This window comes from Pelodiscus sinensis, chromosome 5, assembly GCF_052426305.1.
Source record: "Pelodiscus sinensis isolate ZL-2025 chromosome 5, ASM5242630v1, whole genome shotgun sequence".
Taxonomy (NCBI): domain Eukaryota; kingdom Metazoa; phylum Chordata; order Testudines; family Trionychidae; genus Pelodiscus; species Pelodiscus sinensis.
In genome coordinates, this window is record NC_143056.1 from 119,299,772 (window position 1) to 119,317,498 (window position 17,727).

The 17,727-nt window shown below is 41.8% G+C and overlaps 1 protein-coding gene across 1 annotated transcript in view; it reads right to left on the reverse strand.

Annotated features, from left to right (window-relative positions):
* The window catches only part of LOC106731742 (mucin-2-like), a 66,966-nt gene that overhangs the window by 26,052 nt on the left and 23,187 nt on the right, over window positions 1-17,727 (reverse strand). The window contains exons 17-29 of the mRNA XM_089778833.1: window positions 16,455-16,507; window positions 16,096-16,196; window positions 15,008-15,159; window positions 14,554-14,692; window positions 13,749-13,856; window positions 13,322-13,501; window positions 10,857-11,096; window positions 9,673-9,829; window positions 7,376-7,504; window positions 6,352-6,496; window positions 3,514-3,557; window positions 2,508-2,612; window positions 768-797 (exon numbers count right to left, since the gene is read on the reverse strand). Of these exons, the coding sequence (XP_089634959.1) occupies window positions 768-797; window positions 2,508-2,612; window positions 3,514-3,557; window positions 6,352-6,496; window positions 7,376-7,504; window positions 9,673-9,829; window positions 10,857-11,096; window positions 13,322-13,501; window positions 13,749-13,856; window positions 14,554-14,692; window positions 15,008-15,159; window positions 16,096-16,196; window positions 16,455-16,507 (1,583 nt within the window). The remainder of the gene's footprint in view (window positions 1-767; window positions 798-2,507; window positions 2,613-3,513; window positions 3,558-6,351; window positions 6,497-7,375; window positions 7,505-9,672; window positions 9,830-10,856; window positions 11,097-13,321; window positions 13,502-13,748; window positions 13,857-14,553; window positions 14,693-15,007; window positions 15,160-16,095; window positions 16,197-16,454; window positions 16,508-17,727) is intronic.

Below are 17,727 nucleotides of genomic sequence, written 5' to 3' on the forward strand. Positions count from 1 at the left end.
AACAAATATATATTCATGCTTGTATGGAATCAATACTTCTTGTAATAGAATGTGTAGTTGCTATTGATGGAAATGATACAAAGGGGAAAGGAGAGCAGATGTAAATATCCAAATTATTATAAAACAAATGCAATGGTAGTAACTAAATACACCGCCTCCTACACACACATAGAGTATGTCTACAGAACAGTCTTCTCTCAAGAGAAGACTGCAAAGTAGGCATACCAGAGTTGCAAATGAAGCGGTGATTTAAATATCCCATGCTTCATTTGCATACTCTCACCAGTGCGCTGTTTTGAAACACAGCTGTTTCGAAACACAGCTCTTCAAAAGTGAAAGTGCGCTCTGGGCCGTGTTAGTTGGAAACAAACCCCTTGGTTCGAACTAACGTTACTCCTCATTTTTTGTAATGTTACAGAAGTAATGTTAGTTCAAACCAAGGGGTTTGTTTCTAGCTAATGCAGCCTGGAGCTCACTTTCACTTTTGAAACAGCTGTGTTTTGAAACAGCGTGCAGGCGAGAGTATGCAAATGAAGCATGGGATATTTAAATCCCCTCTTCATTTGCAACTCCGATATGCCTACTTGGCATTCTTCTCTCGAGAGAAAAATGCAGTGTAGATATACCCATACATAATTTTCTGAGGTAATAATTTGTCTAAATGAAAATGTAACCTTTTTACTGCCTGGCTTTCTCTTTTTCTTCCTTTTCCCTTGCTTTCTTCCTTCCATAGTCACAAAGATGATTTTACTTTTTAAGAAACTTACTTGTTGCAGGTGAAGAGGTTGTGGTGGAAACTGCAATGGAAAAATAATAAGCATCACTTTACAATCCTAAGAGCTTCAGGAACATTTTCTTGGTTCAGCATCATCAAGCCATTCACAAAAATAATTATAAACAGTTATAAGAAGCCAAAAGTCTATGAAATCTCTCCATAAAACATTTTCCTTTAGGAGAAAAACCATTGGAAGTGCATTCAAATTGGAACTTGACCAGTATTACAAAACACATACAAATGTAATAATTGTATGTATATTCCGGGAAGCAGCAAGTCCAAGTCTTAACTGTGGAAGAGACATAGCAGGAAAGATAGCCACATGGTAGGGATGCTGAATGTGTAATTACATTCACTCTTTAGTTCATGAATGGCTTGGTATCACCTGCTGAAAAAGAAGTCACAGAGATGCTCTATAGACAGGCAGTCCCCGGGTTACGTACAAGATAGGGTCTGTAGGTTTGTTCTTAAGTTGAATCTGTATGTAAGTCGGAACTGGTGTCCAGATTCAGCCGCTGCTGAAACTGACCGCCAGTTCTGACTTAAATACAGATTCAACTTAAGAACCCCAAGTCAGCTGCTGCTGATTCCAGGAAGCCCGGGGCAGAGCAACTGTGCCTCGGGCTTCCTGTAGTCAGCGCTGGTCAGTTTCAGCAATGGCTGACTTGGGGACGCCTGGGGCAGAGCAGCTGGGGTGCTGCTGGGTTGCTCCAGTAGCGCGGCTCCTGAAACTGACCAGCAGCGGCTGAATCAGGACGCCTGGGGCAGAGGGCTGGCGTGCTGCCGGGTTGGTCCAGTAGCGCCCAGAGCGGCGCTGCGGGACCAACCGGCAGCGCCCCAGCTGCTCTGCCCCAGGGTCCACAACAAAAGCCTGGTCTTCTGGGGGGGGGGGCACACTAGCTGCGTCCCCGCCCCCCGCCAGAAGACCAGGGACACGGGGAGCAAAGCCGCAGCGGCGGGGTGCCTCCCCTCTGAGGCTTTGCTCTGGCGCGGGACCCTCTTTGCTAGCGGTGCCCCTGGTCTGCTGGAGATAGTCCCCAGCAGACCAGGGGCACCGCGAGCAAACCCGCAGCCGTGGCGGGGTCCCGCGCTTCTGAGACTTTGCCAGAGCTTCAGAAGCGCGGGACCCCGCCAGGGCTGCTGCTTTGCTCCCGATGCCCCTGGTCTGCTGGAGACGGTCCCCAGCAGACCAGGGGCACCGGGAGCACCTTTTCTCACCCCGGAGGTCAAGGTGGCTGACGGCTGCCTGTGAGCTCCAGGGCGAGAAAGCCCCGTTCGTAAGTGCGGATCCAATGTAAGTCAGATCCACGTAAGTCGGGGACTGCCTGTATTCGTTAATTACACTTTCAGCCTTCTGAGACTTGTTAGGCATGAATGAAATCAGTTTGGATAGGAACAAGATTTAAACAGACCCTTTCCTCCTGTGTAAATGAGGGCCAGGATTTGCTCCAAATATATGTATCTATTATTTCATTGTTAAAACTCAAAAGTACATGTTCAAAATCAATTGGCATTCAGTATATACTGAATGTCAAGTGAATTTAAATTAGGAGGTGGAAATATATCTGAACAAAGTGCATAATGTCTTGGAAAAGAGTGATTTTATTCAAAAAATAATGCCATGTGTCATTGAATTTTGTGACAGAAGGATAAAAAATGTTGAATATATTCAATGAATCTCTGTTGCAAAGGCAGTTCTGTCTATAGCTTTTAGTTAATGTAAAATTCTTACCTGTTGGGGTGGTTGATGTTGACACACTGGTAGTTGTAGTTGTAGTTGTAGTGGTAGTAGTGGGTGGGGTGGTAGTTGAAGACGGAGTGGTGGTTGAGGGGCAACCTGAAAGAAATAGTTTAATTATGAAGATTCAGGGGGCAACTGAGTTAGTCTGTTACAGAAAAGAACAACAAATGGTCTGGTAGCACTTTATAGATTAACAAAACATGTCAATGGTATCATGAGCTTTCGTGGGTCATCTGAAGAAGTGGGCCGTGCCCACGAAAACTCACGATACCATCTACATGTTTTGTTAGTCTATAAAGTGCTACCAGACAATTTGTTGTTTTTTAATTAAGAAGTTCTTTTTCTAAAAAATCATCAAGGACAACAACATGCCAAGACATTGGTGAAAGTGTCTATGGTAATATCAGTGTTTGAGTATATGAGAGGTGCACCTACAAGAGCTCCACCTGTACTTAAACCATGAAAATTTCATTCATGTTTACAATGAAACCATGAACATCTCATTCATGTTTACAATGAGCCGGGAACTAAGTCATTTCTAATAAAGCACTATGTAGGTGAGGTACATACACTAATTAACAAGAATAGAAATTTCATTTGGGAGCAGGATAACTTAAATATTTCCTAGCACATTAAATTATGTACTATAATAAATAATCTGTTATAAAAGCCTCATGTTCCAGAGGATCAATTGGCTTAAGCTAATATTTAGGATATTGGGGTAGAGCCATTCTACTAACAACATCGAAAGAAAAGACAAGTTTTTACACTTTATCTTAACTCAGCCTATTTCACCATTTTGCTGTATCTTTAGGTGCGTGAGCAATGTCTATGAGGTTACAAAGTGACACCCAATTTTTCTTTGGCGCAATCCTGACTAGAGCTGCAAAGAATCATTCAAAATCATTCTTAAATCTCCTCTGGAGACAGATGGAAGAGAGGAAATAGTCCTTTTCTTCCCCTTTTCAGGGTGCAGAAAGAATAAAATTAAATTTACCTGGTATATGGATGCATGTCACATTTCTTCCTGAGATACAGGTACTAAAAGAAAAAAAATGAGTCAAAATGAACATTTTTACAATCCAATAGCAGCCACTGCAGTAAGTTCTCATGAAACTTTACAATTAATTTATTGCATACTATTTGCAGGGGCTAAGAGTGCAAAAACAAACAAACAAACAAACAAGTTTATCAGTCAAACTTCACCTCATGAGAATGTATATATATATTTTGACTGTTATTTGCTCCAGTATTGACAATTGTTATTTTCTCTTAACACAACAACCAGCTTTCCATCCTCCAAACATTCCTTCTAGAGACAATTAATTATCTTCCACCAGGAGCAGGGAAAATACAGTATAATATGAATGATAGCTAATGCTTCCTTAAATCATTTTGCTCCATCTCCACTGCATAGCAACTTTATATCTCACCCAATTACTGATCTGGGTTATACTGAGAAAAGCAGAGAATATGAGGGAATATGACCAGAGATCGTTATGCTCCAGAGATCCCCTATCTGGTTCTATCTGGCACAGCTTAGAACAGTGTAAGGGCTGCTGTAAATCCTAGATATGACATTTTAAAAAGTAATATTTAATGTCATTGGCAAAGTATTTATTAATGGGCCAACATCAACTTGAAATCAACAGTCAGTTTCCAAAAATGGGTTAAACATAGTTTCATGGCACTATGGATGTTCTTGAGTTGTTCTGTCAATTTTTGCAGTTTTACAGCCACTGCTCTTCCATGAAAGACGTATATGATCAAAAAGTGCAACTGACTGGTGAATCATTACAAATAACTAAACACCATGTCCTGTTAATTTCACAATGTGATTAAATTTAAAAATATAGATATGTTTATGTCTCTAAGGGTATGTCTACACTACCCTGCTAGTTCGAACTAGCGGGGTAATGTAGGCATACCGCACTGTAAATGAAGCCCGGGATTTGAATTTCCCGGGCTTCATTTGCATAAGCGGGGAGCCGCCATTTTTAAAACCCCACTGGTTCGAACCCCGTGCAGCGCGGCTACACGGTGCTCGAACTAGGTAGTTTGAACTAGGATTCCTATTCTGAACTACCTAGTTCGAGCCCCGTGTAGCTGCGCTGCACGGGGTTCGAACCAGCGGGGTTTTAAAAATGGCGGCTCCCCTCTTATGCTAATGAAGCCCGGGAAATTCAAATCCCGGGCTTCATTTGCAAGTGCGGTATGCCTACATTACCCTCCTAGTTCGAACTAGGAGGGTAGTGTAGACATACCCTGATTTCTTCCAGTTTTAGCAAGCTTTGGAATTGCTTTTAACAACTGTAGGTTAAAAAAATACACAGAAGTAAGAGCTGAAATGGATTGTGTCCCTTTAAAATTCAACTGCTCTTTCTGATCATGGTGTTCCTCTCACCTCCCATTTTTGTAAGGTTTGATCTTCATCTGGGGTAAATCAGCATTCCACCACTAATTTATATGGAGCAAGGCCAATTCATATTGAGGTACCTGGAGGCAATCTTTAAGATCACAGCCTTCATTCAGGAAAACATGAGAGCATGGTTTCCTTGTAACGCCAACAGGCAGAACCAAACCAGGGACATTTGAGGCTTAGTGCATGAACCTCTGTAGTTTGAGATAAAAACAAACTGGCTCTCAGCTAAAGCTGCAGAGGAAATTCATTCATTCTGTCTACAAGTGGTCTAAGTCCCACTACATGGGACAAGTACCAGAGGGGTAGCACGTGTTAGTCTAAATCTGCAAAAGCGGCGAGGAGTCCTGTGGCACCTTATAGACTACCTGAAGTATACTCCTCGCCGCTTTTGCAGATTCAGATTAACACGGCTACCCCTCTGATACTTGACACCATGCAAGGCACTGCATTTAGCCGTATAGAGTGGAAATCTATCAACCTCATGAAGAAACTTGCACAAGTACAAACATATATCATCTTTCTCTCCAAATGCAAACGGAACAACCCGCCAACCTGAAGCATATTCTCACCAGTAACTACACACCGCACCATAATAACTCTAACTCAGGAACCAATCCTGGAAACAAACCTCGGTGCCAACTCTGCCCACATATATACACCAGCAACACCATCACAGGACCTAACCAGATCAGCCATACTGTCACTGGTTCATTCTCCTGCACATCTACTAATGTAATATATGCCATCACGTGCCAACAATGCCCCACTGCTATATACAACGGCCAAACTGGACAGTCCCTACATAAAAGAATCAATGGACACAAATCAGATATTAGGAATGGCAACATACAAAAACCTGTAGGGGAACATTTCAATCTTCCTGGACACACAATTGCAGATCTAAGGGTAGCCATCCTGCAGCAAGAAAACTTCAGGACCAGACTTCAAAGAGAAACTGCTGAGCTACAGTTCATCTTCAAGTTTGACACAATCAACTCTGGATTAAACAAAGACTGTGAATGGCTTGCTAACTACAAAAGCAGCTTCTCCTCTCTTGGAATTCACACCTCCAGATCAGCTACTAGAAGTGGGCCTCATCCTCCTTGATTGGATCCACCTCGTCATCTCCAGCCTGATCCTGGCCTGCATATTTATACCTGCCTCTGGAAATTTCCACTACATGCATCTGACGAAGTGGGTCTTTGCCCACAAAGGCTTATGCTCCTACACTTCAGTTAGTCTGTATTGTGCCACAGGACTCCTCGCCGCTTTTACATGGGACAGTAAACCACACCCAGTAGGTGCATGAGACATGTTCACAACAGCCTTTATCAATGTGCTAAAGTTCCATTCTGATCAATTATGCATTGGTCTAAATATGCATTTCTCCATCCATTTTGAATTTCCACATACCAGTCCTCGCAAGGGCCATCTGAGGGTACTTTTTCGCCAGGTTCATAACGAGTGCCATTTTCCGAATAACAGGGACATATATCTACACATATTCTAAGGTCTTCATCATAAATGGGTTTCTCTTCAGGGCATCTGGGGTAGCAACCTGTTGACCACAAATGGTGTATTTTGTAATGTTAACAAATAAAAACTGTTAATTTTAACTTAGTGATAACATTCTCATGGGAAGTAGGGGGCAGGAGCTAATCTAAGGCTCATTAAAGATATGAAAAGTCTCCTTTTAACTCTAGACCAGGACTTGGATGAGGAGCACTTTCAGAAATGGTGAGTAAGATTCTGAATTTTTCCCACTGATCCCATACATTAACAAGGCAACATTTACTAATTCTACAATGTCTGAGATACCCGTTGTTTCTTTTTGCCAGAATGCAGAAATGCTGAAACATCTCTGACATACCAAAAATAAATGTAAATGCAGATGGTGGATGAATCTATTACTACAATTCAGGAAAACACTCAGGCACATGTTTAATTATCCCATTGATGTCACTAAACTGTAAGGCTAAGTCTACACAGCAGCGTTATTTCAGAATAACTAATGTTATTTTGAAATAACAAAGAGCATGTTTACACTACAAACCATTATTTCAAAATAATGACGAGCTGGAGCTCTTCTTACTCCAACTTCTAGTAAACCATATTTTACAAAGAGTAAGGGAAGTAAGAGGAAGAGTGTTCTTCCTTTGACTTCCTGCTGTGTAGACAGCGCCAAAAGCCGAGTTAAGCTATTTCGACTTTAGTTACGCAATTGACGTAGCTCAAATTGCATATCTTAATTCGACTTTAGCCCTGTTGTGTAGACATACCCTAAGTTACACCACACCAAATACTCGTGTACAAGTATATATTTAGGAATGGCCATGCAATCAATAGATCTCATTAGCTAATATCTCCATCTCCATCAAATAATATTTTATCTCAGTCTTTATGACAGATAGTACAAAAATAACTAGGAGTTTCTTACCTTCCAGATATGGCAGTGGGAAGTTGGTGTTGGCATTGCTAAGGAGTCTGCAAGTAGCTATATGACGGCCACAAGGTTCGTAGTGCCATGTACATTCATTATAATGGTTGTAGAAATCACAAAATATTGCTAAAAGAAAACAGAAGATGATCAAAAAAACATCTGATGGAAGATGATCCTAATCCCGCCTCTAGCAATTCCAGCAAAATGGTCCCCAAACATTTCGCTGGCAGCTATATTTCTCTTGGTGCATGGAACCTGGATTTTTTTTCCCTACTCAATCTGAATACAGACCATGTGAAACTCTAGATTTCAGCACCTTGACTTTTAACACCATTGTTGCAGAAAACAAATATCACACTGAAGTCACACAATTATTCAAAATCAATGTGCAATTAAAGCTGTCTGTTGAAGTGTTACAGATTTTTTTTTTTTTGCCTTCTTTAGACATCTGCAAAATCTTAGGCACAATGGTGCATATAAGATGAAATCAGTTTGACCCAGAAATAGTGCAAACACTTTTCAACCCCCAACCTTGTTTTTAGGTGCATGTGATGGACCCGCGAGGGTCCGCACTGCCAAAGGGGAGGACCCGCCCCCCTGGAGGCGGAGAAGGTGAGCTGGCGCAACGGCCAGCTGCAGCAGCCCCGATCGCCGGGGAGGAGCGGGGAAGTGGCGCAGCACTGCCGCATGGGAGGCGGGGCCAAGTTACTCTGTCGCTGCCTGGCGTGAGGCTGGGGGAACGAACAGGCTCCCGGGCACCGGGAGGCTCAGGGGGCAGGGCCTCCGCCGCGATGCCTGACTTCACGGCATGGGACGAGGCGGAAGAAGCGGAGCGCTGTCACTTGGCATCTGCCCCCGCACCACTTGAAAAGCGGTAGGACCGGAGGCGGAGGGGGGATGCTAGAAAGAAGCTTCCCCGTCCTGGCCGAGAGAGGGAGGAGCTGCCTCCGCGCTGGAGGAAGCAGCGTGGGATCCGCGGGCCACCGGAGAGCCCAGGAGGACCAGAGACCGACTGAGCAGGGATAAGGACCCACGGCGGTTCCCCGGGCCAGAACACCCAGGAGGGAGAAAGGAAGCAGCCCGGGGAAGTGCGCCTTGGAGCCTGTGGGCGGATGGGTTTTGGGAGTAACCCCCGTCCGACGTGCAAGGGGAGCATCGCACCCTGCACTTAGGGCCCCAGGCTGGGACCCGGAGGAGAGGGCGGGCCTGGGTTCCCCTTCCCCCACCTATCCCTATCTGAGGGGTTCACGACGCGTCTGTCAGCCAGATCCCCACCCAGATCCTGATAACGTTTGTTGGACCCCACCTGAGTACAGATTAGATTTGAGGGCCGGGGCCCCAACACCACCCGCTGTCTGGGGGATTTCCGAGTTTGCCGAGCCCCTCCTCCCGTCTGAGGGGAGGGAGATCTCACCCAAGGGACCTGCCCCGAAGGACAGAGGACCCTAATACCTAGACGTTAGTTAGGCAGTGGGTCTGCATAACCCCCCTTTCAGGCGGAAGGGGTGGTCGCACCCTTAATACCCATCACACTGTACTATACAATGTGAACAGGGCAAAACATAACTCATTCAAAACCAAATTCCTCAAACCATGTGGCCTACAAAGTGTGAATTGCCTCTGACAGAAAAAATGGCAAACCGAATTTGGAAGAGGTCATTGCTGGACTGTTTTAAGACATGGCTATGGAATACAATTTCCAAGATCTCTGAGATGGGAAGCGATATACTATGTATAAGAACAAGTCTCCACTGTGAAAAGCTTAGTAGAAGTGTTTCCTATCATTCATTCGTACACATTGTCTAATGATCACCATTCCTGCCTGACCTTTGGTGTCAATAATTGCATGAAAAAAGGCACATTCAACACCCTAAAAAGAAGTCAGTGGGTTTTATAAGTGTGATTTAAACACAATGGGGCCTACCTGACTAATCACAGGCTATGGAACTACACACAAATTGGGGGGGGGGGGGGAGAGCCACTAGTAACAACTCTGGGAAATTTTGCCAACTAGATAACTATACTGAGAAGGTCAGTCCACCTGTTGGCACACACAGTGAGAATGATCATTTATTATTATTTAAGGGTCTGCCCATTAAGACTATTTAAATACACTGAACTCTTTAATACAAGAATGAGCATCTGTGCATACTGAAATGGTTAACCCTTTCCAGTGCATGCCATAGCATACAGCCCTGAATTAATTCACACACTGTTGCACTGACTGAAGACTTTCTGATATTGTTCTGATAGACCCAGTTGTATTCAGTGGGAAATCCTGAAAGGCTACTCACGGCATATATCAGGAGTTCTCCAGTGGACACAAGCTTCATGCTTTACGCACTCTTGGGCATAAGCAGCAACTGCAGAACAGAAGCACTCACAGTCTCCCCCGGTGTCGCAGGAACAGGCATCATGAACACAATTTTCATAGAATGGACGTGGGTCCACCTGTTGGGGAAGCAGACAGGGCAGTTGTTAACACCAGAGCTCTGCTTCCAATTTGGACTCTCCGATGGAAATCTATTAGATCAGAAGTTGCTCTCTGTCTCTCAGGAAACATCTGGACTAGGCTAAGCTTTCAGTACTTTATCTTATTTTCTTCAAATGGGTGACACTGTGCATTGGCGATATCTTACGTTGTGCATCATTTTAGTTTAATGACAAAAAATTATTCCCAACACAGGACCACAATAACAATGTCCAAGCAAAATTATATTCTATTCTGCTGTCTGCATCGTCAACAAAATTGACACCTGAGCTATGAATCCAGAAGCTTTATCAACAAATCTGATGCATAAAAGTAAAAACAAATACTTAATTGAATTTACAAAGCTGGTGATTAGAAAAATATGGTTTGATGGGTAAACAGAATTATCTGAACTTGGAAGCTGGTGATGGAGGAAAAAAAAATAGACAATTATATGTTAATTTTTGGAAGGGAGGCTTAACAAAACTGTTTCCAGAATAAACATATTTGCTAGTAGTATGCTATACTTCAGTTTTAAACAAATCCCTGTGTAACCTATACACATTCAGGCTGCGTCTAAACTGGCCGTGAGTATTTGCTCAAGAACACTGACATCGTACTGTACAAAATCAGTGCTTCTTGTGCAAATACTCTGATGCTCCTGCTCAGGGATAAGCCCTCTTGCGCAAGCATTCTTGCTCAAGAGGGCCAGTGTAGACAACAACGTTAATTTCTTGTGCAAGAAAGCCCGATGACTAAAATGGCCATTGGAGCTTTCTTGCGCAAGAGAGCGTCTACACTGGCACGGATGCTTTTGCGTAAAAGCACATCTTTTGCGCAAAAGCACATGCCAGTGTAGACGCTCTCTTGAACAAATACTTTTAACAGAAAAAGTTTTTCAGTTAAAAGTATTTGCGCAAAATCATGCCAGTCTAGATGCAGCCTCAAGGTGTGGTGCACTGTACCACTTACAGAGAGAAAGAATGAGTTGGCAATCTCCCTACTAACCTTGCTGCGACAACCTTCAAAGACTTGGCTCAGGATTATGCTGCATTCCTTTTCTGCCCAGGACTTGCGGTGGGGTTTCAGATTACAGGGCAGAATCTCATTCATCACATCAGGGCAGGAGAGGGAGGATCTCCAGGAATTCCCAAACTCCAGAGGACTGGACACCTGCAGCCCATCCCGTGTTGTGAAGTCATTGTTGGAATTTTCGTCAAAGTTGCCACACAAACCACAGATTTTGCCCTGAGAAAAACAAAAGGTGTTTGCTTTCAGAACATCATCACATTTTCAGTTTGCCCACTAAGAGAGCACCAGTACAATTAGAACCAAACCAAATACATGCAGTGAGGGAATGATTTCTCCCTATAACTTACTTATTTTCATCCTTATTTCAAAATAATGTGTATAAGTGAAACCTATTTCTCTGTATTTATCTTCTTCATTATCAAGCTGTCAGGTAGCCCATACAGGAATATGTGACTTCTTGTTATATACAGTATCTAGGAACTATATCTATATTTCTTTGCAGCTGCTTCCCATTCAACTTAAAATGAACCAAACAGTGGCTACACTTCTCTCCCCTGACAACAAGCCATCCCTTTACAGTGCATTGTGGTATGCAGCAATGTAGCTGCATGATTCCCATTAGCGTTAATAAGAGTCACATGATTGAATTCTCCAGCACACAATGCACTGACATTTTAGTCCTACGTTTATTTTTCAGCTAGATGTTAATTTTGAAGAGTTGACTGACCATCTTTAAGGCAGATTTCTTCAAATACAAAGAATGAGATGGAATAAGGAAGAAATAAAGCATCCTTGAATAAATCTTAAAAACAGAACAGTGACTTCAGGGTTGGGGGGGGGGGTTGGGGGCTGGCATTCTTCTAGTCTAGGATCTAGTTGCATTAAAAATGAAAAATCTTTTACCTCATTTTTGCTCCTCCCTTCATTTTTTAACCCTACTCAAGCTACTTCAAGGTTGCCAGCAAAGTTTAAAGGCTGCCTGAGCCACTTACTAAACAAGTTAAATATCTTATAAGGGAAGATGTGAGAGCTGGAAGCATTTTGTCAAGAAAGAATTTTTAGCTTCCTTCCAGGCAGCCCCTTATACAGAGGCTGTGAGATGGTACCCCACTTAGCACTTCTTGAGCCACAACTCCATTTCCCCAAGGTAAAATATGTTGCATTATTATGGGAGGGCTGGGTTAGCCTATGGCAAATCTTGTGAATTTTCGTTCTGTCTTTTATTGGGGAATTACAATCTGTAACCATTTCTTTGGTTTCAAGGGTCATACATATATGAAATATTCACAAATACACTATAGTACAACATACGATGAATAAATAGTGATTTAAAAGTGAAATGCCTCCAAATACCAGTTAGCCCCTACTGCTACTTGAGGGATCAAGTTTAGTAATCTAGGACACAATATAGTTACAAACTGTCTGGAAAATAGGTCCCCGGTTCTGTTTTTAACTTAACAACAATAGAGCAAAGTTTTGTTCTATAAGGGAAGAGAAAATGATGTTGGGTGTCCCAAGAGTTCATTCTCTTTGGGCCTGATCCTACAACCCCTAAAGACAACAAGAATATTTTATGAACTTCAGCAGGCTTTGCATTAGAGCACTAAGATTTACAAGTATTGGAAAATCACAGAGGACAGCTCTTCCACATTGCATAGTGTGTAATACATTCCTTGGTATTGTTGCACTGGATCATGCAATAAGAGGAACATACAATGGCACCATCTTCATGAATAATGAGAGACATTGATGAATCATCAGCATAAACAAGATATAGGGAAATGATGAAGAGTAATAATCAAGCATAATCTGTACATTTATGTGTACAGGCAGTCCCCGGGTTACATGGATCCGACTTACATCCGATCCCTACTTACAAACGGGGTGAGGCAACCACACACTAGCTGCTTCCCCCGAGCAGACCAGGGAGACGCGAAGCTAGCGTCCCCCCCAGCAGACCAGTGAGACGCGGAGCGGCTTTTCTCAGCAGACTCCTCAGCTTGAGAATAAAGGACCGAGGGAAGTGACGTGTGGGAGAATAAAACTGAGCTTTGGAGAAATGTTTGGCTAGAGTTTCCCCTACAATATGTACCAGTTCCGACTTACATACAAATTCAACTTAAGAACAAACCTATAGTCCCTATCTTGTACATAACCTGGGGACTGCCTGTACTCAACTAACAGCTCTTCCACATTGCATAGTGTGTAATACATTCCTTGGTATTGTTGCACTGGATTATGCAATAAGAAGAACATACAATGGCACCATCTTCATGAATAATGAGAGACATTGATGAATCATCAGCATAAACAAGATATAGGGAAATGATGAAGAGTAATAATCAAGAATAATCTGTACATTTATATGTACTCGACTATTTATAATCCCATCAACAGATTCCATAATATTTTAGGGGGAAAAAAAGCCTGAAGTTGCTCACCTTGTAATTAGGGGTCAGCTTTACAAAAATAGTAGTCTTCTTATCCCAGATGAGCATCACACCACTGCTGGTTTCAATAACAAGATAAAGCCCCACTGTCCGAGTCCAATAATGTACATGTTCGCCAGCATCTCGATGAATTTCTACATAGCGCTTGTCCTCCAGCTTCAATTCAATTCCCTGAAGGACAGAAAGAGAAGGGATATAATAGCACTAGCTTTAGAGTGAGGCAAGCTATTGGAATGGTGCTGCTGATGGACTTCATTACAAGGCTAACATTGCCAAACCACTACCTAAACCTTTAAGAAGTGGAAATCACTGTAATGGAACCATGCCAACGCTGAGTTTCAAGGAACATGGCTACAAACAAAGGTCAGTTTTCATTAGCTGCATTCTAGGGCTGATCCCATCCAGAACCACCACTCACCTTGAGAAATACTTTAATAGCCTTTGAGCAGGTGACTCCTGTGGTTCCACATGGAACATTAACTGTGATGATACTAAATGTGCCACTGGGGTCCTCACCACAATAATCCTGTTGAGAATGGAATAAAGAATCTTAAGTGAATGAAAGGAACTGTATTATTTATTTTGCTTTCTATTTAATAATTTAAATTTCATCTTCAAATTCCAGTACACACACACAACATTTAATGTTTACCAAATTCTGGGAAAAAAAATGAGACGATTGAATTAAACAATAGCTAGTTTCCCAAACAATCTTTGTTTTCCAATTTCAGATTTAACCGGTTGTTTTGGAGTAGTGTTGATGATCTGACAACTTTCATTGTCAAGTTAGCCCAGATGTATATTCAGGACATCCCCACTGTCACCCCAGTACACGGCTGTTCTGCACTAAAGTCACTGACGCTTCTAAGAACTGACGTGTTATAAGTCCTCCCAGTCTCCACTCTGAATTTGTGCAAATGGAAGTCAGCCTCAAGAAAAAAATTCCCTGCTTTAAGTTGTTTCACTATAAGTCCAAGTTTTTGACAACATATCTTGGACTTATATCAAGGATGGCCTGTAATCTGCACATACATCAGCAAAAGAAATGTTCACTCAATGCCATTAATTTCCTTGGACATCTGGGATTTGTTGCAAATATGGAATTTAATTTGGCAAATGCTGAAGTTGCCATAGGAACAGTGATCTTCAAGAAAAAAAGGGGCTAAGAGAGGTGGTCCAAGAACCAAACTGATAGCTAAGTTTTTTGCAGAACTTGAAATTACCTGGGCAGCCACATATTCACAGTGTCCATCAAAATCATAGTGTTTTCCATCAAAGGTGACATAATGACCACTTCCATATATAATACAAGTCCCATAGCACTCATTCATGGTACATTTCCATTTTCCTTTATAGCAGGTACTAGGGAATGGATAAAATAGTTGGATGAAATCTGAAGAGTCATGTTTTAATGCCACAGGATAAACCACACAGCAGGCTTATACTACGTGAAATACATCCCATGAATAATATGCAGATTTCTGTAACAGGGTATTATATTATAAATCAATATTTTGTCAATAGTCTCCACACAGAATTGGCCCACTGATGAATGTATAGCATGGCTGTTACCACCCTAAAAACTTGTCAGCATGGTATTTAAACCATTTCATTACCATTCAGTCACTACAAGTAAGAGACACCAAAAGGAAAGAGGAGAACAATATAGAACCCTACCAATTGTTGCAGCCCGCTGTTGTAGTGTGTCCCGGAGGATAAAAGTCGCCGTTATGAATACATGGACAATCATTCTCACTTACACAGCCCCCTCTGCCATCATCAAACAGTCCAGAGGGACATATACATCCTGAGATGCACTCTGTTGGGAGCTAAGAAAAATAAGGTAATAAATGATATTATTTTTTAAGAAAACATGAATTTTCTATAAACATTTATCCCAAAAGCTTCTTTCTCTGGTTTATTACTCAGCCATTTTTATTTATTTCTTATCTCTCTAGTATCTGAGTTCCCACAGAATTTTCTTCATATTTTACAGACATTAACTTCAGACTAGCTTACTTTTGTTCTACACAGAAAACTACCACAGTGTATTGTAAACAAAATGCCTATTCATCTAATTAGCAATCTCTCTACTGAGAAAAGAGAGGGTAAGTCAGTGAAAAGAAGAAGAAAGAATGGCAAAAATAGTGAAAGAGAATTGGAAAAGAACATGATGATAACAAAAATGATAAAAGAAAAGAAAGGACAAAAATGAGAGGAAAAGAAGAGAGAAAAGACTAAAAGACAATGTTGATCAGGTTTTCACTGCTTCGTTTAGACTACACCTACATTATAACATTCTTTCAAAATAAGTAACTTTGAAATAATAACTCCCAAAATAACTATTTTGAAATAGTGCCTCCACACTGCAGGGAAGCCTTGAAATTAGTCTGAGGCAAGCTCCCTTAATGTAGACATGCTACCATGATTTAGAGCCCCAGGAAGCACTCAGAATTAATTACTTTGAATGATTTGGGGAAGTAGTTATTTTGAAATAACAGCAGCTGAGCATCCACACTAATGCTATTTCAAAATAGCAATTTCAAAATAGGTGTTATTCCTCGTAAATTCAGGGGTTATTATTTCAAAATAATAACCCTGTTACTTCAAAATAATTTCAAAATAACAAGCTTACTGAGTTGATGCTCACCTTCCTATTTCAAAAATACAGGAGTTATTTTGAAATAACTCTGTAATGTAGACATGCCCTTAGGGATTATGGGAAATAAGGAGACATGTCATAGTGAGGTAAAATGAAAACTTACATAACCAGCACCCAAAGAATGGCAGCTTAGCTGAGGAAGGACTGGAGAAGACCTAGAGTTGACATTGCTGCAATCTAAGTGAGTCTTGGGAGACAGACACTCTGTGAAACAGAGATACCGTGTTAGATGGGTAAACTTTATAGCTCAAGGGATCAGAAAAGAAATGGGAAGTTATTAAGTACTGAGAGAGAAACTGCAGGGTGCACCCTTTAAAAATAAATGAAAATATACTTTCTAACCCAAGGAAAACCCTCTGCTAAAAGCAAAGTGAAAATGGCTGTTTTACAGAAAGGAAAAATGAACAAGTGGAGAATTCAAATGTGGAATTGAGCTGTTTCTCTCTAAAGCATTTCACTTACTTTCCCCTGTTATCTTCACTTGAGTGCAATGGAGAACTGCATTTCGGCAAACACTACAAAGAGTGAGAAGATAGAATGTAAGCCCGATGTGTTCAGTTCATAAACATCTAAAACAATTTGCAGAGGCACAACTAACAAATTATTCCTTTGGACTGTAAAAAAATCCCTTTTGCCATGCTACATTCTTAGGAGGCAAAGTAATAATAAACCCAGTTGATCTATTAGTGCAAGCTGCTTTGTCGACAAAACCATGTAGTCTAGACACAACCCTAGATGCAATAACAACTTCTGTCGACAGAACTCTGTTGACAAAAGGCGTTATGCCTCGTAAAATGAGGTTTACCAGTGTCGACAAAACTGCTGAGTTCTGTCGACGTTATGTCGACAGAACTCAGCGGTAGTGTAGACGCAGGTATAGTTTTTGTCGACAAAAGTCCACTTTTGTCGACAAAACTCTGTAGTCTAGACACACCCGAAGTCAGTTACAACTCACAACAGCTTATGCCATAATAAAATTGTTGGTCATTAAGGCTGTGTCTAGACTACATGCCTCTGTCGGCAGAGGCATTTAGATTAGACACATAGGCAAAGGCAAATGAAGCCGCGATTTAAATGATCGCGGCTTAATTTACATTTACATGGCTGCCGCGCTGAGCCAACAAACAGCTGATCAGCTGTTTGTCCGCTCAGCGCGCTAGTCTGGACGCTCCTCTGCCAACATCAAAGCCCTTCGTCGGCAGCCCCGGTAAACCTCATCCCATGAGGAATAATGGGGCTGCCGACAAAGGGCTTTGATGTCGGCAGGGGAGCGTCCAGACTAGCACGCTGAGCAGACAAACAGCTGATTAGCTGTTTGTCAGCTCAGCCATGTCAATTTAAATGAAGCCGCAATCATTTAAATCGCAGCTTCATTTGCCTTTGCCAAAACAACAAATCTACATGGCTCCGTCAACGGAGCCAAGTAGTCTAGACGTACCCTAAGATGCCATGGGTTCCTTGTTGTTGGGTTTTTTTCAATTAGTAACAGTTACAATGCAAAATGTGGTGGAATTATCTGTTTCTATGAAAAACCTGTTTCTTTGAAAAACCTTCCTTTCCCCATTGCCTTACAAAATTTCCATTGACTTTAATGATGCATAATCAAGTCCACAGTTACCATCAGAGACCACTATATACATTGTACATATTAATAAGTTAACTTACAGTAGAATGACATTTTGTTCCACTAGGGTGGTAATGGGTAATATATACCTTTTATCTACATTATAGAACC